Source organism: Salminus brasiliensis, chromosome 19 (genome assembly GCF_030463535.1).
Source record: "Salminus brasiliensis chromosome 19, fSalBra1.hap2, whole genome shotgun sequence".
In the NCBI taxonomy this organism is placed as follows: Eukaryota; Metazoa; Chordata; class Actinopteri; order Characiformes; family Bryconidae; genus Salminus; species Salminus brasiliensis.
In genome coordinates, this window is record NC_132896.1 from 1,812,807 (window position 1) to 1,837,839 (window position 25,033).

A 25,033-nucleotide genomic window follows, 5' to 3' on the forward strand; every position below is an offset into this window, starting at 1 on the left:
AGGGCTTGCCTGGCTGGAGAATCAAACCCTACACCAGCAACCAAAAGTTCCCCTATTCCTCTCTATCTGCTTTCCCCCATATCCATATCAGCGCACAGCAATTTCGGAGCAGCGCATGAAGATCTAAAGCTGCAGCCTAATTCGAAGTGACAGATGATAAAGCTGGAGTTTCATCAGGACATCCAGCTCTGCAGCGCTGAGACAGAAACGGGGGGATTAATGGAGCAGGGTAGAAATATGAATCTGTCACCGGTCCAGCAGATCCGTCCTGCGTCCTGTTCCGTCGTGTTCACTAATAAGGATTAATTTCCTGCCGGGTGTACACCTGTAGCTAATGGGACGGGCCTGGCCGCAAGGTGTGCTCCAATCAGCCCTCTCAGCAGAGCTAAAGCTCCTGCCGGTTCCTCCAGAAGGTCATCTGTCGCTGGGATGGCGGCGGAGAGAGAGAGAGCCGTCAGCTTCTGGAAATCCCTGGTAGAGCGACTGGAGTGTAAAGCGCTGGATGAGAATATGGGTTTCTCCTTATTGATATAAAGTGCCTCATTCAAGTGCAAATATCAAATCAATGGAAGGGAACCGAGAGTCAGACGTTCTAATGGCCCGGTTCCCCTGCCTGTGTCGTCTGCCTGGTTGTGATGTCAGAGTCGGATCAGTATTAAGCTCTTAAATACCAAGGAGGCAGTTCCTCCCGATTCCTCAGTGCTGCTGTTACATTGATCTTGACATATGATGTAATAATCCGTAGATGTGCACCCAACCGCAGCGCTACGTCACAGAACTGAGGACAGGGGATTATTATGGGATGATATGGGATTGTTTACCAAGCCTGAGCATTATTTAACCACATAACCCTACGCATATTTAAGATACTGTCAACAGAGGATGTACTGTAGCGCCCCCTTCTGGGACTGTCAGAAAAGCTTAAGACAGTATGAATGTTTGATTCCTATAAAACAAGCTGAGCAGGTGCAGGTACAACATACCACCAGCCTGTGTGTGTACAATCATTCTGATTAGGTTCTGTATCATCATTACCTAGAACATGCAGAAAGTGTGTTGCATTGCTTACATGGTTCCCATTTCCTTGCAGTTGCTAGGCTGTTGCTATGTGGTCACCAGGATGAAGCTGTCTGGACTAAGTGGATGCTATGCTACTCCAGATGGTTGCTAGGTTGTTGTTATGCAGTTGCTATGCTATCCCTGGTGATTTCTAAGGTGTTCCAAGTGGTTGTTAGGATACTGCTAAGTTATTTCAGGTGGGTGATATTGTGCCAAGGTGTTACTAATGGGGTGCTATTGTATTTCAAGTGGTTGCTATGATACTTTAGGGGGGTGCTATTTTGCTTCTAGGTGGCTACTATGGAAGTTGATAATGTGTTTCTTGGTGACTGCTATGATACGTCAGCTGGTTGCTAAGGTGTTTCTAGGTGGCTGCTATGCAAGTTGACAATGTATTTGTGGTGGTTGCTATGGCACTTCAGGTGGTTGCTAAGTTGTTTGTAGGTGGCTGCTATGCAAGTTGACAATGCATTTGTGGTGGTTGCTATGGTACTTCAGGTGGTTGCTAAGTTGTTTGTAGGTTGTTGCTATGCAAGTTGACAATAGATTCATGGTGGTTGCTATGGTACTGCTATGAAAGTTGATTGTGTGTTTTTTTTTAAAAAAAAAAGGATAAAGGTGCACGTATTTGTCACTGTACAGTGTGGACTGTACAGCGAAATGTGTCCTCCGCATTTAACCCATCTGGTAGTGAACACACACTCACACACACGTGTTAGGGGCAGTGAGTACACACACACACCCAGAGCGGTGGGCAGCCAACTCCAGCGCCCGGGGAGCAGAGAGGGTAAAGGGCCTTGCTCAAGGGCCCAACAGCGGCAGCTTGCCGAGCCCGGGAATCGAACCCACAACCCTGTTATCGATATCCCGGCGCTCTAACCGCTGAGCCACCACTGCCCCTTCTTGATGGTTGCTATGATACATCAGGTGGTTGCTAAGTTGTTTATAGGTGGCTGCCTGCTGTGGCACTTAATTTTGATATTTCAGGTGGTTGCTATTGTACCATTTGCCATTGTGGTTGATTGGGTGTTACCATTGTGACATTGTGGCATAAGAAGGGTGCACAGACTTTTTCTCTTAGTCTTGTGATCATAATGCTGTTAATTAGTACAGATCAAACAAAAAAGTCTGCACTCAGAACAATGTCTACATCAAAGCAAACGTTTGATTATTTATTAAGTAAAGTGAAGAGCTTGGATTAAAAACAGCTCCTGATAAAGCTCAGGCGGTAGATCGGTATCGGCCGATACTTCAGATTCAATATCAGAAAAGAAGAAGCGCTTTACTGCCAGCTCTAATTTCAAGCATAATTTCACCCTTTCAGTGAAGAAAGCCCTGCTGCTTTCACAGCTCTTCGCCTCTGGTGAGGATTTATGAATCATCATTTCAGAAAAAAATAGCGAAGCAGGCCTCTGGTGACGACAAACTGTCAAACTGCGCCTCTCTCTCATAAAGCAGATTTATTCTAATTTCTTGAGAAGTCACATCCTTACTCTCACAGCAGCCTCTGATGTTTACACAGGCGTTCACATCACACCACATGGCCACTTTATCAGAAACTCCTCTCTTGTAGCGCCACCTTGCTGATGTTCCGTAAGAGAAGGTAACTAGTCTGTTGATGCACAGTTTGCATTAGTTATCATCTAGACCTTCATAAGAGGCCAGTTTATGACCACAGAGCCTGTCCAGATACTTTTGGCTGGTGAACCTACTCTCTGCGGTATAGTGGAACTATAACTAAATGGGGTTTCTAATAAAGTGGCCAGTGAGTGGAAGCACACGGAAAGGGGTTTCTAATAAAGTGTCTAGTAAGTGGAAGCACAGGGTAGGTGTTTCTAATGAAGTGGCCAGTAAGAAAGCACAAGAAGAGGATTTCTAATAAACTGTCCAGTGAGTGGAAGCAAAAAAGGAGGTGTTTCTTATAAAGTGGCCAGTAAGAAAGCACAAGGTAGGTGTTTCTAATAAAGTGGCCAGTGAGTGGAAGCACGAGAACAGGGTTTCTAATAAAGTGGCCAGTAAGAAAGCACAAGGTAGGTGTTTCTGATAAAGTGGCCAGTGAGTGGAAGGACAATGTAGGTGTTTTTGATAAAGTGGCCAGTGAATGCACAGTGTTCTGCACATTTTCAGGAGTTTAGACAGGTGGAGCAGAGACAGCAGAGCATCACATTGGAAGGCACTGCTATAGAGTGAGCATTGACAGCCATTATGCAGCTGACATCTATTAATGTAGCTGTTTTAACCACCCTAAGCAACATTTGTTACTGGGGAGCTGTTATTGAATTTACTGCAAGGGTGAATGATGATATCTGTGGCAATAACCACACACGGCGCCTTTCAAAACGACGACTATTCCTCATCAGTCCGGCTTCGTGTGGTTTTGGGCCATGGTGTGATTTATATATCTATAAAGACATGAGGGGAAAAGCGCCTGTAGAAACGAGTGAACTGAGTGCTATCTACGTTCCTCTTGCTCTTTGTGCTTGCAGCAAAAACAGGGGAAAATAGGGACATAGCTCAAAGGCTGATGGGTTTCTATTGGAGTTTCTAGCAGTGAATAAGTTTGTAAAAAGCCCTTGAGAACACATACTTCAGCCCCATTGCTGCAGCACTCCATGTTGTCTCTGATCTCTGGCTAAAGTACTTTCCTGCACGTTTTTTTTTTTTTCCCCAGTGGTGTTGAAACCCAGAGCATGTCCGTACATCATATCTCCTGACTAAAGGATTATCGGCAAACTTTAATATGTTAACTTTTACTTTATTTGTGTCAAATGTTGGGATTTAGAAAAGGTAGGGCATAATGTGACACAGGGCAAATAGTAACCTGCGTTAAACAGGTTTAATAGAATGTATTTTTTGGTTATTGTTTCGTGTTCCAGGCTAAAGTGCAGCTTCCAAACATGGTGGAGGTAGTTTCACACACTGCTACAGCTCACACACTGCTACAGCTCACAGTGAGAGCTAGCCAGGCTGAAATACAGCCTTAAAAACATAGTGGAGGTAGTTTCACACACTGTTACAGCTCATAAGGAGAGCTAGCCAGGCTAAAGCACAGCTTCCAAACATGGTGGATATAGTTTCACACACTGTTACAGCTCACAGTGAGAGCTAGCCAGGCTAAAGCACAGCTTCCAAACATGGTGGATGTAGTTTCACACACTGCTACAGTTCACAGTGAGAGCTAGCCAGGCTAAAGTACAGCCTCCAAACATGGTGGATGTAGTTTCATACACTGTTACAGCTCATAAGGGGAGCTAGCCAGGCTGAAATGTAGCCTCCAAACATGGTGGAGGTAGTTTCACATACTGCTACAGCTCATAAGGAGAGCTAGCCAGGCTAAAGTACAGCTTCCAAACATGGTGGAGGTAGTTTCACACACTGTCACTTTAGTCACTAAGACCTCCAAAACTTGGCCTGGCCTGGTTATCTACATACATGGTCTAATGTCACATTTGCTCCACCCACTTTCATCATCATTGCCACCTATCTCATGAAGCAAGTCACTTTTTTTGCTGTTGATGCTTCCTGCCATGCTCTGCACCAAGACTGTGAAATGTTTTATAAGGCATTAAACACTGCATAACCTGAACCCTACACTCAGGAGACACGATCAATACCTGCATGCAGAAGCTACATTTGAAAAGGGCGAGTGTAAACACTTTGTGTCTTGACTGGATGATGATCCAATTACCACGGTTGGATCATGTTGATCGGATGTTAATGTCGAGTGTAAGCAGAGATAATATTGTGTTAATATTCTCTCAGAGGTAGTGCTGATCTAAGCTCCCAGTGTAATAAGTGGGGAAAGGGTGAAGGCAGAGTAATACCCGCCACTCATTAAAATGCTCTGGATTCTGACTGTTCGATTCTGCTGCTGCTGAACTGCCAGCTTGGTTGTAGCAAAAGGGTTCTACAGGTATTCCTGTATACCATGTACCATTCAACTGTTACTGTTACAATGGTTCTACTGTATACAGAACCAGAAAAGGTGCTACAAATGGGCCTAAAGAATTATTTGTGTGATGCAAGTCAACCAAGTCAACCTAGTGGTAAGAAGTAGTAAGAAGTAGTAGCCGTCACAGTAGTAGTAGTCTTAATAGTAATCATAGCACTAGTAGTAGTAGAAATAGTTGGCATAATAAGATAAGATAATTCGTTATTATTATGCCTACTACCAGAACCGGTCTAAGGCATACTCAAATTATGTAGCTGTTTAGCGCCCCAGTGCCACCAGGGGGTCTGGTGCTGAGGTGGTGGTATGAGTGAAAATGAAAATCTGCTTAGGGCCCAATAAAGGCTTGGGCTGGCCCTGCCTACTACTTCTGCTACTATGAATACTGCTACTGCTATGACTACTATTAAGACTAATTAGACTATTAGTACAAGTAGTAGTAGTCAAAGTCATAGCAGTGATAGTACTAGCACTAGTGGAAGTAGAAGTAGTAGCAGTAGTAGTAATAGAAGTAGTAGTATTTTGAGAAGTAGCAGTAGTAGTCATAGTCATAGCAGTGATAGCAGTAGTAGTAGTGGTGGTATAAGTAGTAGTAGTAACAGTGGTAGAAGGAGTAGTTGTAGTAGTTATAGTAGTAGTAGTAGAAGTAGTAGTAGTAGTCACAGTCATAGCAGTGATAGCAGTAGTAGTAGTGGTGGTATAAGTAGCAGTAGTAACAGTGGTAGAAGGAGTAGTTGTAGTAGTTATAGTAGTAGTAGAAGTAGTAGCAGTAGTGGTAGACGTAGTAGTAGTAGTATTGGTGGTGTAAGTAGTAATAGTAACAATGGTAGAAGTAGTAGTTGTGGTAGTAGTAGTGGTAGTAGAAGTAGAAGTAGTAGTAGTCATCGTCATAGTCATAGCAGTGATAGCAGTAGTAGTAGTAGAAGTAGTAGTAGTAGTAGTATTAGTAGTAGTCATAGCAGTGATAGCAGTAGTAGAAGTAGTAGTAGTAGTAGTAGTCATAGCAGTGATAGCAGTAGTAGTAGTAGTAGTAGTGGTCGTCATAGTCATAGCAGTGATAGCAGTAGTAGAAGTAGTAGTAGAAGTAGTCATAGTCATAGCAGTGATAGCAGTAGTAGTAGTAGAAGTAGTAGTAGTCGTCATAGTCATAGCAGTAATAGCAGTAGTAGTAGTAGTAGTAGTAGTAGTAGTAGTAATAGTAGTCATAGTCATAGTAATAGCAGTGATAGTAGTAGTTGTGATAATCATAGTAGTCATATTAGTCCTAGTAGTAATTGTCATAGAATAAGTCCTAGTAATACTGATGACAGTGTTTAATGTAGTAGAAGTATTAGCAACAGTAGCCATGGAGGTGGTAGTAGTAGCTGCAGTAGTTGTAGTAAAAGAAGTAGTAACACTACACTGTCACAGTAGAGGAACCTCAAGTTTCCACAATAAAGGTTTTTAGAAGAAAGATGCCTCGAGAAAGGTTCCTCAAAGCACCTTAAGAGGTTCCTCCACAGTTTCAAACTGAAGCACCTCCAAAAGTTCCTCAAGGATCCCCTACTTTTAACAATGTAGTTTAACAATGTTGTCAACTCCTGCTATGACCACTACTTCTACTACAACTACTCCTTCTACCACTGCTACTACTGCTACTTATACCACCACTACTACTACTATCACTGCTATGACTATGACTACTACATCTACTACTACTATAACTATGACTACCACCACCACCATGACAACTATGACCACTAGCTTTTAACAGTGTAGTAGCCATAGCAGTCATAGTAATAGTCATAGTGGTAGTAGCCATAGAAGAAGTAGTAGCATTAATAGTAGTAGTAATAGTAGAAGTAGCCATAGCTATAGTACTAGTAATCACAGTAGTAATAGAACTACTAATAGTCTGGTTGGTACTTATAGTTTTGGGGCATTTGAACCCTTGGTGGAGCTACTAAAACATGTGCTTTTTGTTATTACTATTAATAACAGTGTTTGTTATTACTGTTATAAATACATGTATGTAAATAACAGTTCTATTCTATTCCAACTAAAAGCCAGCTATGATTCAGCCCATCCAGTAAAAGAATAAATAAATAAATAAATAAATAAATACATAAATAAGAAAAGCCTGGTCCATTGGCACAGCGTAATAACAAAGTTAAGACACATCACATCAGCAGCTGTACTTCCAGGTTAAAAAAAAAAGGGTCTAGAAAAGAGCAGAATGCACCGAAGAGCCGCTGCGGTACCCGGGTCAGCTCTTTAAAGGAAACAGCTCATCACTGGGAGCTAAATGGCTGCGGAGGAAAGTCAGCCAGCAGCACTTCGGGCCCTGGGCTTTGCCTCGGGGCAGACAGAGCGGAACACTGTGTCTGGGAGAAATGGACTGGGAGGGAATGACGTGACGCTTTTAGTGTGGCTGCGAACTTCTCCTGCATTTTAAAGGCTCTCGTTGCCTTTTTCAGAGCTCACACCTTCCCGAGCCACGCACGTGTTGAGCAAAACTCTGAGTCGTTTAAAACACAGGAACGATTAAAGTATCAGCCATCGCAGTTTAAACCCAATCCAATCCAATTCCCTTCCCAAATTTCACAGCAAATTGCCCGCTGCTTTCTGACAGCGGCAAATGGTCTATAAATCTTTATTGCTTTCCACCTCTCTGATCCAGCAGCAGCAGGACCAAAAAAATAAAACCCTTTGTTTAATGTTCTTTGAAAGAAAAGTGCTCCGTCAAGACAGATGAGAAAAGCACGTGTTCGCTCTCCTTTTGTTTTCCCTCCCTCTCCGTCTTTGATTGACCGGAATAAAATAAATCCTCTTTTATCAGAGGACCTGAGCCGGTGTGAGGAAAAGGCTGCAGCGCTGTAATAAAGATCGGACAGTAAAGCTAAGCTCTTCTCGCTGAAACAGTGAGCTATCTGGGGAGAGGTATCTCACCCTCCTCAGTGTGCTCAGTTTTTTTTTTTACTCCATGTACCAGTAAAACTGTTATATAGCTCATCCCCAGCGCTGTAGACTTTACTCAGAGCGTTCTCCAGTGTGCACTTAGAGTCCTACAGGATCCCCAGTGAGCACTTCTCCTCACTTAACGCTATTCCCCTCTCCAAACCACAGGAATAAAAACACGGAAAGATGAAACCGAGTGTTGATTTAAATTTGAGGAAGATAAATTTGCTCATCTGATGGGATATCACTGAATGCACAGTCCTAAATGTGTTCAGTAATGAATTCAGTAATATGTGTAATTATGCCAAGAAAGGCAAATCAGGTAAATCAGCACATCCATGCCAATATCCACCCAAAGCCTCGAGTGAGTCACAGCAATTTCACCGCAGGAAATATTTCTTGGGTTTTCAGACACAAAAACTAATGAAGAAGAGAAGTTCCTCACATTCATGAAGGAAAACAGCTCCGATCTGAGTGCGGCTCCATTTAAACACTAACCCTAATCCTAAACCCTAAACCTTAAAGCTTATACCCTTCCTTTAATCTCTGACCTTTAACTTGAACCCCTAACTTTAACCCTTACTCATACCCCTGACTACAAACCTCTCCCTTAACCCTAAAACCCTAGCCTTAAACCTAAATCCAGACTAACCCTAAACCTAAACTCTAACCCTAGCCCTAACCCAAAACTAACCTCTCCCTTAATTCGTAACCCTTACCCTAAATTCCTAGCCTTAACCCTAAACCCAAAGACTAACCCGAAACTACTAACCCCTCCCTTATCCCTAAAACCCTAGCCTTAAACCTAAACCCAAAGACTTACCCTGAATCTAAACTCTAACCCAAGCCCAAACCCAAAACTACTAACCCCTCCCTTAACCCTAACCCTAAAACCCTAGCCTTAAGCCTTACCCCAAAGCCTAACCCTAAGCCTAAACTCTAACCCTAGCCCTAACCCAAATTACCAACCCCTCCCTAAACCATAAAACTCTAGGCTTAACCCTAAACCCAAAGCCTACCCCTAAACCCAAAGCCTAACCCTAAACCTAAACTCTAACTCTAGCCTTAACCCAAAACTACTAACCCCTCCCTTAATGTAAAACCCTAGCCTTAACCCTAAACCCAAAGCCTAGCCCTAAAACCCTAGCCTTAAGCCTTACCCCAAAGCCTAACCCTAAGCCTAAACGCTAACCCTAGCCCTAACCCAAATTACCAACCCCTCCCTTAACCATAAAACTCTAGGCTTAACCCTAAACCTAAAGCCTAACCCTAAACCCAAAGCCTAACCCTAAACCTAATCTCTAACCCTAGCCCTAACCAAAAACTACTAACCCCTACCTTAACGTAAAACCCTAGCCTTAACCCTACACCCAAAGCCTAACTCTAAAACCCTAGCCTTAACCCTAAACCCAAAGCCTAACCCAAAACTACTAACCCCTCCTTTAACCCTAAAACCCTAGCCTTAACCCTTACCCCAAAACCTAACCCTAAACTCTAACCCTAGCCCTAGCCCAAAACTACTAACCCCTCTCTTAACCCTAAAACCTTAGCCTTAACCCTTACCCCAAAACCTAACCCTAAACTCTAACCTTAGCCCAAAACTACTAACCCCTCCCTCAACCCTTAACTCTTACACTACCTATATTTTTAGTGGCACTTCTAAAAGGATAAGAGCATCGGCCGCATCTCACACATCCACCCGCGGAAAAGCCGACAGCCTTTTTTCCACAGCAGAGTTTTTCTGAAAGCTCAGAAGGTTTTTTGATTCTCCTGTAAAGTTTACAAAAACGTAAACTGGTCAACAAGTCCTCCAAAACTGGAGCGTCACTTTTCCTCATCAGAAAACACGTCTACTTGTGTTCAAAACAAAGCCACATAAATCCTACATGAAGGCCATTAGCCTATCTCCAGGTGTCGGTTCACACCTTCATCCCTCATTCACTGAGACCCAACAGCCTGCTGCTTCAGAAGAACACCAGGCCAAGAGGAGGCTGCTAAACTTTGAGTCGTGACCTGCTGTTTCCCATTCCTCTCCCACCAGTCCCTTTCTCTCTCTCTCTCTCTCTCTCTCTGGTGCAAAATGACTAATCCAGACGCTTTGCAAGCCGCCCTTGTGCTTCACCGTAGCCACCAGCCACTGTTTGATTGCGTATCAGCTCTGCGGAACAGCGGATATTGGCTTTGTTTGCCTGCAGCTCTGTTGTTTCTCATCTCTATCCTCCCTTCCTTTTCCTTCTCCGGCGTTGAGGAGATGTGAACAATTAATGATGTCTCAGAAAGACCTCTGGTCAGAGGCGCTTCTGATTCCCGTGTTTCTAATAGGATATTAGCATGTTTCACACGGCTAGCACACCAGCACTCGACGACAAGGCCAGTTTTCGCGTCTTCTCATCCTTCTCCTCGTTCTTCTTTTTCCAGCAACAGATCTGAGCTGTTGGGAAAATGCATGGTTCAGATCAAAGCTCGGCTCCGATCAATAAACGTCTCTTTTGGAAGAATAAAAGCAGCGCTAATTCGTTAGCAGTAAAAGAGTTATAGAGTCCCAAGGGCGAGGAGACTTAGGAACATTAGCATGTCCTACAGATTCTCAGGCTCGGTTATTCTCATTATGAAGCTTGGGAAGAAAGCCCAAACACATGCACTTCATTGCCTGTCCAAATGTTTGTGGACACTCCTTCTAATGAATGTATTCAGCTATTTTAGGTTGCATCCTTTCCTGACAGAGCCGACGCACAGCTTGTCTAGTCCCTGTAGAGAAGTACTGCCAATAGAATAGGACTCTATGGTAGATAAACACGATGAATCTATTGGCAAGTGTGGGCTAAAGGGGGTATAAAGCCCCCCAGCCTTGAGCTGTGGAGCAGTGGAGGAGCTGTGTTCTCTGGAATGATGGTGGTGGAGCTCCATTCAACTTTTGGAGCAATGCTCCTCCAAAATCTAATGGAAAACCTTCTTCCCTGGACAGTAGAGACAGATATCCCAACAAACGCAGGATCAACTCTTTTTAATACCCTTGATTTCAGAAGAAACAACAAATGAGCCGCTGTCCAAATACTTTTGTCCACATAGTGTAGATGTGACGAAGCCTGCTCTTTATTACGTCCCCTAACCCAGATAGATGAAGTGGAAGCAGGCGATGCATATGCGCATGGTGGTGGGCAAGAATACACACTGTCAGGTCTACACACACCACTGAAAGTCATGAGAAGCTACCTTCAGGGAATGAAGGCCTGCCAACCAAGCAATACTGTAAAATCCTAAAGACAGATAATACTCAGATTAGGGCTGGATCGAGCCTGCATGGAAAATAATAGAAAGCTCATTAGTCTTGTCAGTCAGAGACCTCCACAGACACGCTGGTGTTCCTCAGCCTCAATGATTACCTTTTACTCTGCAGGAACCTTGTTTTTCTGCGTTATCTGTATATCTGTAGCTGAACATTAACAAAATCAGGTCCCAGCCCTTTAATCACACAGTTACACACCACTAGAGAGTGGTTAGAAACACCAGGGTCCGTGATGCCTGTGTATGTATATACACACCGATGTGCCATAACATTAAAACTACTGACAGGTGAAGGGGTAAAGGGGTGGATCTACATATTAGGCAGCGAGTGAACAGTCAGTTCTTGAAGGGGATGAAGGTAATGTTCTAGACAATGACCGGGTCAGAACATCTCCAAAACATCAGCAAGCAGGTCTTGCTGGGTGTTCCCTAACATTCGGTCAGTACCTACCAAAAGTGTCCCAAGGAACGACAACCGGTGAACCAGCGACAGGGTCATGGGTGTCTAGGGCTCATTGATCCTCATGGAGGCTCCGCCCACCTCACAACTTACAGAACTTAAAGGATCTGCTGCTAACGTTAGTCTTGGTACCAGATTCAACAGGACACCTTCTGACATCTTGGGCAGTTCATGCCTTAAATGAGGATCTGTCAGATCTGTTGTGGCAGCACAAGAGGGAGCTACTCAATATTACTAATGTTGTGGCTGATCAGTGTACATTGTCACTGCTGGAGGAAAAACGGTATCTCCAGTTTTGTCAGAACAGAATTTGAACATAACAAATATCTTTAGATTATGTGTTTTTATCCAACACCCTGACCTCACTAAAACTCTTGCCATTGAATGCAATCAAATTCTCACAGCAATGCTCCTCCTCCAAAATCTAGTAGAAATCCTTCTTCTCTGGACAGTAGAGACAGTTACTCCAACAGAAGCAGGACCAGCTCTTTTTAATGGCCTTGATTATAGAAGAAAGTTACCCAATACTTTTGTCCATGTAGTGTATTTTGTCATCATGGATGTAGCCTGAGTTGGGGTAGTTTGTACATGTATGTGAATACATCTGCATCTTTGTTTGAGTCTCTTGCCTCTTTCTTCCCCTCCTCTTCCTCCCATCTCTCTTCCTCACTGCTGTTTTCCTCTGTGAACGCTCAGAGCCACGCCGGTGGATCCTCCGCTGACCTACATTTTCATGCAACTTCATTTCGCTCCCTCAAAACAAGACAGCGCCGTCACAGGTGCCCTAAAACTAAGGGAGTCTCTCAAACGGGACAAGGCGGAGAGGGAGATTTATGAACTCTGCTAAGTGCACTGTACAGAAAAAATGAAAAAAAAAGGAATATTTGACAAGGACAGAGAAGCCACAAATCCTGGCGAATGGCAGAACGGCGCTGTCGTTCAGGGCTGGAAGTCATGGGGCTTTTCACAAGCTTTTTAAAAACCTGCCGAGCGCCTCAGACAATAATGGATTGGCTTCCATTTGCAAGGACTCGAGGGGGGAAAACTGGAGAGACTGGCAAAAGCTAGTCAAGAGAGGATCATAGTTAAGCAGTAGCAGCAGTAAGGATGTCTCTCTCTCTCTCTCTCTCTCTCTCTTTCTCTCAGAGTTCGTTTTAAACAGTAAGTGTAGAACTGAAATACTGTCTCGGCCAGTAAATATGTTAGTTTCGGGGTCAGTTGGTATAGAAATAAGGTTTATTGTGGCGCTCAGGCTACTGGAGCGAACTGCTGACGGACGACTGCGTCCGAATACTTTACTGAAACGTCCTCTCCTTGATTCTGCTTATCTGGTGCTCATGTGGATCCATGAGTTAGTCAGCTCTGCCAGTGTATTTACTGAGACCATGAGACGCAGGAGATGTTCATTCTGAATAATTCTGTGGATGATTCAACCAGCAAAACAACAACAGCAGCAGCAGAATGTAGCTCTGGTTCCCCTCGAGAGCCTCTACTGTAACAAGAATCCACGAGCTGTATGAGCGAGAGCGAGAGGCTAACCCTAGTCAAGAGTGGTGGAGCTGAACTGCTGACTGTATGTATGCTATATATGATCTATACAATTGTTGGGGGAGGAGCTGAACTGCTGACTGTATATATAATATATATGATCTATACAGTCACTGGGGGAGGAGCTGAACCATTGACGCTAAATATGATATATGACCTATACAATCATTAGGGGAGGAGCTGAATCACTGACTCTATATATGATATATAGGACCTATACAATCATTGGGGAAGGAGCTAAATCACTGACTCTATATAAGATATATGATCTATACAATCACTAGGGGAGGAGCTGAACCGCTGATGCTATATATGATATATGACCAATACAATCATTGGGGGAGGAGCTGACTGTATATATAATATATATGATCTATTCAATCACTGGGGGAGGAGCTGAATCACTGACTCTATATATGATATATGACCTATTCAATCATTGGGGGAGGAGCTGACTGTATATATATGATATATGTGATCTATTCAATCACTGGGTGAGGAGCTGAATCACTGACTCTATATATGATATATAGGACCTGTACAATCACTCGGAGAGGAGCTGAACTGATGACTCTATTTGTGATATATATGATCTATACAGTCACTGGGGGAGGGGCTAAAACACTGACCGTACATAAGATAAATTTGACCGAAATGTAAGAAATGAATTTCCAAGGTAAGGTACTCACATGTAGAAGGCTTGCTGCAGTTGTGCCCATGCCGGAAGTACTGAGGATTCTCTATCACTGGAATACGGGTCATGCCAATCACCACAGCGTCCGGTCCAGCGTCCAGGGTACAGGGGGTTATAATACCATGATTGACGTGATGGAGCGGACTGGCAGAGTCTTCTTCACCACTGATAACAGCAACAGGACCTGCAGATAGAGAAGGAGAGAGAGAGAGAGAGAGAGAGTTACAGAGACAGCCATCAGGCAGATTCTGTCTGCGCACACAAAGGAACGTCATTACCCAAACATCACAGCTGCAATTTTAATCAAAATAGCATGCAGAATAAACAGATGAGCCGCAGCATTCCTAATTTATTAATATATCTGAGAGCGATGAGCAGCCAGGCTCATTTGCTGGAATATGAATTATCTCTGAGCTTCCGGCTGGCCTTTCAGCACACTATTCCTACCACCCAGACTCAGAGCGTCCAGCTCAGAATGCTCCCAGCCTGCACAGACGCCCTCTCTCTGTGGCGAGGTGAGTCCGTACAGCCTCAGTGTATGCCTAAAACATAAATAATGAAAGAAGGCAGAAACACATTCATTGACTCAATGTCACGCCCCCCCTCCGGGAACACCGATCCCCGTTCAGCATCCCTGGACTACTAATCACAGGCTGTGCCTTCCAAACACACACACACTCACACACACACACCTGAACCTGGTTTTCAGCAATCACATGGACTATTAACAGACTCTGGGGCTGATATGCAAAGCTAGAAACAGGTGCACAAACTAGACGTATTTAGTCAGTGTGTACGAACCTGCCACATGAGCCCAAATGAGACCCTCACTCATGCATATCTGGGTAAATATAAAAAACATCAATGCCAATCAGCTATTCAGCTATCATAGGTCATTATATCATTTCATTTTTAATTATATAGTATTCATAATTTGGCATAAAAAATGCTAATATATAATAAACATTATATATATATATATATATATATATATATATATATATATATATATATATATATATTATAGTCTATAAAAACAATAACAATTATAATAATAATGGTATTATTATTATTATTAGTAGTAGTAGTATTGTTGTTGTTACTGAAGAAAAGGGTGTTGTAGGTGGTTGTTATGAAGTTGCTAGATGGTTGCTATGAAGCTGATAAGCATTTCAACAGTATATTATATCGCAAGTGGTTGCTATGGGGTTTTTTGGTAGTTGCTATGCTGTCCCTAAGCAGTTGCAAAAGTATCCCAGGCGATTGTTGGACTGTTGGACAGCAGTTGCTATACCTTTTGAAGTGGTTGCTAATATGCTGTTGGAAAGCAGCTGTCATGTTACCACAGGTGGTTGTTATGTGGTTGCTAGGAGTTTACTTTGGTATCCAAAGTGGTTGCTCTACTGTTGCTAAGAAGTTGCCATTGTATCACAGGTGGTTGCTATGGGGTTTCCTTGGCAGTTGGTATTCTGTTCCAAGTGGTTGATAATATGCTGTTGCTGTGCAGTTGCTATGCTATGCCAGGTGGTTGTCCTGTCCTGATTTTGCTAGGTGTTTGCTATGGTATCCCAGATGGTTGCTATGGAGTTGGATGATGATTGCTAGGTGGTTGGTATAGAGCTGACAGATCTTTCTCATGGTGTTCCAAGTGTTTACTATGCAGTTAATAAACTGTTGCTGTGGTATCCCAGGTGGCTGTAATAAGGATGCTTGTAAGTTGCTATGCTGTTCCAAGTGACTGTTATGGTATCCCAGGTGGTTGTTATAGAGTTGCCAAGCAGTTGCTATGGTATGGCTGTTTGTCGGTTGCTATATTGTTTCAATTGTTTATTGCAACGCTGTTGCTAAGCGGTTGCCATAGTATTCTAAATGGTTGCTGTGGGGATTGTAGCTGATTCTGATCCGTTTGGACCAGTCCAGAATGATGTAGGAGAGTCCAGTGTGTCAGAAAAGGTTCTAACGCCTTACAGTCGTCCAGCTCATGAAGTTACGCGCTCCGCTAGTGAAGTCACGACGGCACAGAAGCGAAAGGGTCAGTCAGTGTTTACACACAGCAGCTTTGGGAAAGCAGAGGTCACGCCGCATGAGTGAAAGTCTGCAACAACCACACACACACACCGGCCTGCAGGGGCCAGAGAGCGGAGGGCAGCCTTCACACACACCTCGCAAAACACACACTCCCCCCCGAGCAAGCTGCCAGGATCAGTTTCAAAACGAGGAGAAAAGAAGACAGTTCTCAGCTATCAGCACACACACACACACACACACATACACACACACATACACACACACACACACACACACATACACACACATACACACACACACACAAACTGGTGAAGCAATAAAACCATGCTGTGATTCACATGAAGTAGGCAGGGGTACAACAAGAAATTTGGTAAGAAGTTTTTAAAGGATTTAAGGAATGCAGTGGATTACTGTAAATCACTATACTGTTCAAAGTGGTTGCTATGGTGTTGCTGTGTTATGCTAGGTGATTGCTGTGGGGGTCATCTGTGACTGACATGCTGGTCAAAGTGGTTGTAACACTGTTGCTATGGCTTTCGAGGTGGTAGCTGTGGGGATCATTAGTGACGGGCATGCTATTCGAAGTGGTTGCTATGGTGTTGTTGTGTTATGCCAGGTGGTTGCTGTGGGGGCCATCAGTGACTGACATGCTGATTGAAGTGGTTGTAACACTGTTGCTATGGCTTCTCAGGTGGTTGCTGTGGGGGTCATCGGTGACTGACATGCTGGTCCAAGTGGTTGTAACACTGTTGCTATGGCTTCTCAGGTGGTTGCTGTGGGGGTCATCGGTGACTGACATGCTGGTCCAAGTGGTTGTAACACTGTTGCTAAATGATTTCTATGAAATCCTTGATGGTTGCAATGGGAGTCATTGGTGACTGACATGCTGGTCCAAGTGGTTGTAACACTGTTGCTATGGTTTCCCAGGTGGTTGCTGTGGGAGTCATCAGTGACTGACATCCTGGTTGAAGTGTTGCTATGCTGTTGCTGTGTTATACCAGGTGGTTGCTGCTGGGGTCATCGGTGCCTGACATGCTGGTCTAAGTGGTGGTAACACTGTTGCTATGGCTTCTGAGGGGGTTGCTGTGGGGGTCATCGGTGGCGGACCCCCTGCTCCAAGTGGTTGCAATGCTGTTGCTGTGTTATGCCAAGTGGTTGCTGTGGGGGTCATCGATGACTGACCCCCTGCTCTAAGTGGTTGCTATGCTGTTGCTGTGTTATGCCAGGTGGTTGCTGTGGGGGTCACTGGCAGTGGACATGCTGTTGCAAGTGTTGCAAGTGCCGTGGGAGTCATCAGTGGCTGACATGCAGGTCCAAGCAGTTGCTAAGCTGTTGCTGAGCCATTGCTATGGTATCCCTGGTGGTTGCTATGGGGTTCCTGAGTACTCATATCAATAACCACTCCATCTAATAACAGGATAGGTGTCTATGAATCTTGTTGCATGCACTCATTTGCATATCGTAGTCTTCTGTAGTCTATGTTTATGAGTGTTGTAGAGAACAACCTTACGATAAGGATTAGCAACCAATAGATTGTAAAACACACACACACACACACACACACACACACACACACTCTGATATGCTTTTTTAAAAAAGGCCTTTGCCTAAAGAGTGTTGTTCCCCTGTGTTTTATAATACGATTATAAATATGGATTCATCTCCTCGGTGCCGTTCAGGGTAGCGGAGGCTGAAATGCAGCCGTGTTGTAGTGCGTCTCAAGTGGAGTGTTAAGATGTGAGCGGCTTCAATCACATCACTTCACCAGGCGTAAACAGAAGCCGCCATCAGAAAACAGGAAACTGAAGCACAATGCAGGAAATGCTACATCTACAGCAGACAGACGATCCACAGCAACCATCTGCAACGGAAAATCAGCAGCTGTCCGTTATCCTGGAATTAACCATAATTTTTTTTTTACACTGATATATGTAAATGAGCTCTGCAGTGATTGGCTGGCTTGTTTATAAAATCGTCCAGTCGTCTAGAACACTCCACATTACTGCAAATGAGAATGAGCAATTCAGGCCGGCCAATTCAGCCTACAGCAGTTTAGCTCCACCCATTCACTCTACGGCATATTAGACCCGCCCATTCAGCCTACAGCAGTTTAGCTCCACCCATTCACTCTACGGCATATTAGACCCGCCCATTCAGCCTACAGCAGTTTAGCTCCACCCACTAACTCTACGGCATATTAGACCCGCCCATTCAGCCTACAGCAGTTTAGCTCCACCCATTCACTTTACGGCATATTAGACCCACCCATTCAGCCTACAGCAGTTTAGCTCCACCCATTAACTCTACGGCATATTAGACCCGCACATTCAGCCTACAGCAGTTTAGCTCCACCCATTCACTTTACGGCATATTAGATCGCCCATTCAGCCTACAGCAGTTTAGCTCCACCCATTCACTTTACGGCATATTAGACCCGCCCATTCAGCCTACAGCAGTTTAGCTCCACCCATTAACTCTACGGCATATTAGACCCGCCCATTCAGCCTACAGCAGTTTAGCTCCACCCATTCACTTTACGGCATATTAGACCCGCACATTCAGCCTACAGCAGTTTAGCTCCACCCATTCACTTTACGGCATATTAGACCCGCATATTTGGCCTACAGCAGTTTAGCTCCACCCATTCACTTTACGGCATATTAGACCCGCATATTTGGCCTACAGCAGTTTAGCTCCACCCATTCACTTTACGGCATATTAGACCCGCATATTCAGCCTACAGCAGTTTAGCTCCACCCATTCACTTTACGGCATATTAGACCCGCACATTCAGCCTACAGCAGTTTAGCTCCACCCATTCACTTTACGGCATATTAGACCCGCATATTTGGCCTACAGCAGTTTAGCTCCACCCATTCACTTTACGGCATATTAGACCCGCACATTCAGCCTATAGCAGTTTAGCTCCACCCATTCACTTTACGGCATATTAGAGCCGCATATTTGGCCTACAGCAGTTTAGCTCCACCCATTCACTTTACGGCATATTAGACCCGCATATTTGGCCTACAGCAGTTTAGCTCCACCCATTCACTCTACGGCATATTAGACATGTGCATTTAGCCTACAACAGTTTAGCTCCACCCATTCACTCTACGGAATATTAGACCCGCCCATTCAACCTGCAACAGCTTAGTCACATCCATTCAGCCTCTCACAATCCTGCATCAGTTTAGCCCCGCTCATTCAGCTTAATTCAGTTCAGCACCGCCCGCCTCCCCCCCCCACTCAGCTTGAAAAACAATACACACAGCACTTCCCCAAGTGTTGACCGAACAGTACGGCTGAAGTGTGTGTATGTGGACTCGGACGTCTCACTGGAGCGTCCAGAACTGAGAACTGACGATCCGCTGCCTGCTGTCCAAACAAATCTGATTGCTATGGAAACGTCCCACACGTTGCCGGCCGAGCAAACAGAGCCACACTTCAGTGAGCTCAGTGGAGTGTCACTGCGGGAGGACCGGCCGAATCCGGCAGGAACGAGAAGCCTTAATGGGCCCTTACACACTTATACAACCCGTTCAATGTGTTTGTTCTGTATACAGAATAATAAACACACTCACACACACACATACTTTTACAGTCCTGCTCAAAAGTTTGGAAACAGCCACTCACTACAACACTTGATTTTACCAAACAAATGGGGTCTTCGGCCGTATTCTTTGTTCAGTAAAGCCTGAATTTGTCCTTTTTATTATTTAAAAGCCTTGACGGTAAAAAAAATGGAGATGTGATTAATAATTCCATTATTATTTGTAATTATGCACAATAAACACTTGTTATTACCCCGTTATGCAGACTGTTTCGAGCTGTTTAAACCTGAACTGACCATTACAGAACATGCAAGCTGGAGAGGTGCTAGTTGAATCCTTTTTTGTGCTTCTAATTGACTAATTAAACTAATTAACTTAATAAACTCACATAAAGCAGTACATGTACCACTATCTAGAACTCACGTTGATCAAAGTGCTGCCAAATACACAATAATTACGCAATTATGTAAATGTAATGCATGTAAACTTTTATACTCAACAATTTGCATAATAGGGTGGTAACTAAATGTATATTGGATTTTATTACAACCAGTAAAGTAATTATTAATGATTATCACACAGCGGACCTCATGTTCTAATAGATGTTATGATTAAAAAGCTGAATTGATGATTTATTTATTCATTTTAAATTAACCTAATTTGTGTTTCTTAACAAACAATATTACCAATGAGTAAAAGAAAACACATACAGTAAATGGACAAAAGTTTTGGGACACTTGCTCATTCATTGTTTTTTCAGAAATCTTAAAAATCTTAAAAGAGTATATTCTACTTTTGTTGGAGTAACTGTCTCACCGACCAGGGAAGAAGGCTTTCTGTTAGGTGTATGGCATCAAGTGTTATTCTATTTAGGTTTGCATCAATTTCAATGGCCGTCTTTATGGATAGTGGACCTTTTCCATTTGCAATAACTAAAGTTTTTCACTATGAACTTTGACAGACTTTCAGTAAAAATAATTACAGGCCTGAAACAGCAAAACCGCAGTGAAAACTGGCATTTATTAGAAATTATGGCTGCATTCCACATCCTAATCATTCCGGTCATCAGGCAACAAACAGCAATATCTGGAATTTGAAACCATTTGAAAGTCTTCAGTGAAGAACGTCGCCTTTATCTGATCTTAAACAGCTCCATGAGAGACGGCAATAAAATTCTGCAAATAGCAGTCGATTTATAAAGGCTTTCTGGACTGTATGGAGAGCTTATTGTGAGACGATTGTGGCGGTCTCTCATGTGACATTCAAAGAGAGATCTTTAAGAAAGGAAGGAAGAAAAAAAAAAAACGTAATTAGTTTTAGTCTTTAAGACAAGAAGTTACATTCAACCGGCTGCCAAATGACCACTTTGGCTAATTGGGTCATTTTAGATGCTTTTCTTTCTGCTTAATTGGAACGCTTAGGTCGTTCCATAAGCTCAATGAAGATTATTAAGAGAACTGAGGTAAACGGTTAAATGAGGCTTAGCAAGGTCAAAAATCCCAAATCCCCATTTTCTTTACCATCCCCCTTCAAAAGCATCGACCACTAATCAGATTCTCCTCTCCTGACTGTTAGCAGCGGCCTAAAAGTCTATAAAGTCTACGAAGAGGCCGCAGTCTGCAGTACGACCTACGCTACAGTGCTGCAGAACAGGTATTGCTGTTTGGGTCAGCTGAAGGTCAGATCCTGACAGGACAGGGTTAATAAGCAGCACAGCTGCAGATGAAACATGTACTCTGTAAATTACAGGCAGTGTTTGGAGGCTAACAGCTTAAAATCATCAGCGCACCAATTACCTCTAATGTAAGTCCAGTGATCGAACCGTATAATTACCTCCAATTATGGCAATCCTGAGAAAACTGAAAACGTGGATTAAAGTAAAGATTAAGGTTCTGTAATATTCCTCTGCGCTGCTTTTTCTAACATTGTAGCTGAAGATAAAGAGTCAAGGCCTGGAGTCCAGGATCACCCCAGGCCTGTCTGAGAGTGTGTAGTTCAAAGCAGCATCATGTATCAGTGGTACCTTAAAACAGCAGCTTCAGAATCATGCTGATTTGATTGCATTCAGCATGTTAGTAAGGTCAGGATGTCATCCCTAACTCCCCAAAAGTATTGGGACACCTGCTTCTTCTGAAATCAAGGGTATTAAAAGAGCTGATCCTGCTTTTGTTGGAGTAACTGTCTCTACTGTCCAGGAAAGAAGGCTTTCTAGTAAATCTTGGAGGATGTTGATCACCAACTCCCCACCTCATCATCCCCAACTCCCCAAACTCATCCCATCCAAAAGTACTGGATGGAGCTCCACCACCATAATTCCAGAGAACACAGTTCTTCTGGGGGGCTTTACACCCCTATACTGGCCCACGCCTGGCATTATTAGGCAGCATGGTGCCAAGAGGTTAATCTGGGTTTATCTGCTCCAGAGAGTCCTATTCTATTGGCAATACTTCTTCAAATGCTCAGCAATGGGTGCAACTTGCAGAATGCTGAATGAAAGCACTAATTAGAAGAGGTGTCCACAAACATTTGGACATTGCTCTTTTTTATTTATTCATTTTTTTCAGGTTTGGTTCTCGGTGATGGCACAAGCATCCAAGTCTTAGAGAGCACAACTGCCCTCGCTCTCTGCATGGGTGGGACGGCCCTCCCTCTCCCCCATTGCTCAGCGTGGAAAATGCTAGCCAGCTGGCGTAACAGAATTAGCAGTTAGCAATTAGCAATCTCCCCCAAGCGCATTGCGCTGGTAGCATCGTGCAACGATGGCATTGTAGATTGTGTGGGGGTGGATTGGCGATGAGTAATTTGCATCTACCATCTACACCACTAGGAGGCCTCATCACAGGCCTTTTGGCTCTCATAGTCCCACAGCAGCAGCTGGTCTGCAGCGTCCCTGTGAATAAAGGATAAAAAAAGGATAAAGGTGCACGTATTCGTCACTGTACAGTGTGGACTGTACAGCGAAATGTGTCCTCCGCATTTAACCCATCTGGTAGTGAACACACACTCACACACACACACGTGTTAGGGGCAGTGAGTACACACACACACCCAGAGCTGGGGCAGTGGTGGCTCAGCGGTTAGAGCGCCGGGATATCGATAACAGGGTTGTGGGTTCGATTCCCGGGCTCGGCAAGCTGCCACTGTTGGGCCCTTGAGCAAGGCCCTTTACCCTCTCTGCTCCCCGGGCGCTGGAGTTGGCTGCTGGAGTTGTTAGCCCACCTCTCCAGTTGGCGCTGGAGTTGTTAGCCCACCTCACCTCCCAGACACTCCTTTTCACGTCTATCTGGCTCTCACTGTCCCCTGGAGAGCTCCCATTCTGGAGTTAAGAACACTACAGTCCAATGCTTCATGTGAAGCTAGCCATTTCCGAACAGGTCCGTCTCCAGCAGCTCGTCTGTTATTTCAGTGTCATCATCTAACAAAAGGAAACTAATAAATGTAGCCCTTTCACTTCAGATCAAATTCCTCTTCAAGAGGCACTGAGGAGGCTTTCAGATTTCCACCTGGGTCAAGTGAAAAATAAATTAATGAATTAATAAATAAATATTATACGTGACCATAAAGCAGCACAGAAATAAAGATTACTTCTATGCACTGCAACTGTGAGCAGATCACTATATACACTGAATAACCTAATGCTCTAAAGCTGTCAATCATGGCTTTTTAAGGCAGTAAAAGTAGTCCAGTAGCAGACACATGAAGTAGAAATGGCTCCACAATAGCGGTACTGAGCAACTTCACAGGTTTATAGACTGACAAACAGTTAAAAGGCCGTGCAAAAGGGAGCGTCAAGGTATGGGATCTACGAAGCTTAAGAATCTGAGACACTTTGACCACAACCAAATTGTGATGTTCTAGATCAGGGCTGTTCAATCCTGGTCCTGGAGATCTACCACCCTGCAGAGTTTATGGGTCTTTAGGGTGGTAGATCTTCAGGACCAGGATTGAGCGGCCCTTTTTCTAGATAGACAACTGGGTCATCAGAACATCTTCAGCAGAACATCAGGAAGCAGGTCTTGAGGGGTGTTTCCAGTATGCAGTGGTCAGTGCCTACCAAAAGTGCTACAAGGAACAACAACAACAACAGGGTCATGGGTGCCCAAGGCTCATTGATGCTCATGGAGGCCCCGCCCACCTCACAATGTACAGGACTTAAAAGATCTGCTGCTGATCACAGCAGGACGCCTTCAGAGGTCTTCTGAAGTACATGCCTTCATCCCCGAGCTCAGTTCTGGTGGCCCTAGACAGTATTAAGCAGGTGGTTTTAATGTTATGGCTGAAACTACAAAGCAACAAGTTATTAATTGAGTGGAACATTTGTTTACTGTCCTCATGAAGGCCATTTCAAAGCCTTCCTTTTGTCTACGCCTTTCTTCTTCGACACAACAATAAAGCTAATTTAATAAGGCAGTGACATGGCAGGCAGTGAGCCGCAGCTTCTTCCTGGCAGGCGTTTGAGGCGGGGGCCGCGGGGTCCGGGGCAGAAAGTGGCAGATAAATTACACACTGCCAGCTCTGTCAACTGTGGGACGTTTCTCTGGAACGCTTGTCCCCAGAAGCCATAGAGAAAAACCTCAGTGACAACTGAGGCTCGTCAAAAACAGCCCCCGAACAATATCGAAGACATAAACGAAACGTCTCAGGTGAACTGCACCTTCAAAACTCTCGAACGGGTGTTCTAGATGTTCTAGACATTAGCGGGAGTGCACCTTAACCCAGGGTTCTCATGTCTGTCCACCTTAAAATCATGAGCTTTTTGAGTTGACTGAACTTAGTTCAGTTAGAAATTCGCCTAACTCTGTGGCTCCTCCTCCTCAATCTGTTTACTGTTTAGTCCCATCTGCAGGTTAAAGTCCAGGGATGGGATGCCTTCCTATCCTAACACTCCTGACCATGGAGGGCTGTGATGTGAATGGGATTTGAGCTAATTATCTCCTGAGTCTCTTTACAAGCAAGCAGTTAGACAGTCGCTCCACTCTAGAGCCATGTCCCTCCTACTCAATTTGTTTACTGATTATTCCCATCTGCAGGTTAGAGACATGATGTTCCCAGACTGGAAGGTTTGGACAATGAAGCAGTAAGACCTTGCTGGGATTTGAACTTATGACCTCCTCACCGTTGATGAGCAGCAGTTAGGCCGTAGACTGGGGTATTTAGACCACTGGTTAAGTTTTATGAAGAACCATCTACAACATCATAGTGGAAACCCACTGACCCATTTACACCTGGTCACTTCATGTGATTAGTATCTGGGTTGGATCCTGATTGGATTTTAGCCACATGTATTTACACTCAGTAGGTGAATACGTCTCTGGTAAGTCAGACGTCAGAAATCCGATCACAGAATATGCAAGTTCACTTGTTGCACGGCAGTTATTACTGGTGTCTGAGTTTCACTGGGAGGAGTTTGGGTGGAATAGTGAAGGGTTGTGGTATTCAGTCTGGGTAGTCAGTGACCCTCCACACAGCTCTGTAAAGGTCTATATAAATTGCTAACGTCTTTTTAAGGGCGTTTTTGG

General features: G+C 44.1%; 1 protein-coding gene across 5 annotated transcripts in view; it reads right to left on the reverse strand.

Annotated features, from left to right (window-relative positions):
- Positions 1 to 25,033, reverse strand: part of ntrk3a (neurotrophic tyrosine kinase, receptor, type 3a) — a 290,365-nt gene that overhangs the window by 58,138 nt on the left and 207,194 nt on the right. For all 5 annotated transcript variants that reach the window (XM_072663005.1, XM_072663007.1, XM_072663006.1 and 2 more), the window contains one exon: positions 13,928 to 14,116. In XM_072663005.1, the coding sequence (XP_072519106.1) occupies positions 13,928 to 14,116 (189 nt within the window). The remainder of the gene's footprint in view (positions 1 to 13,927; positions 14,117 to 25,033) is intronic.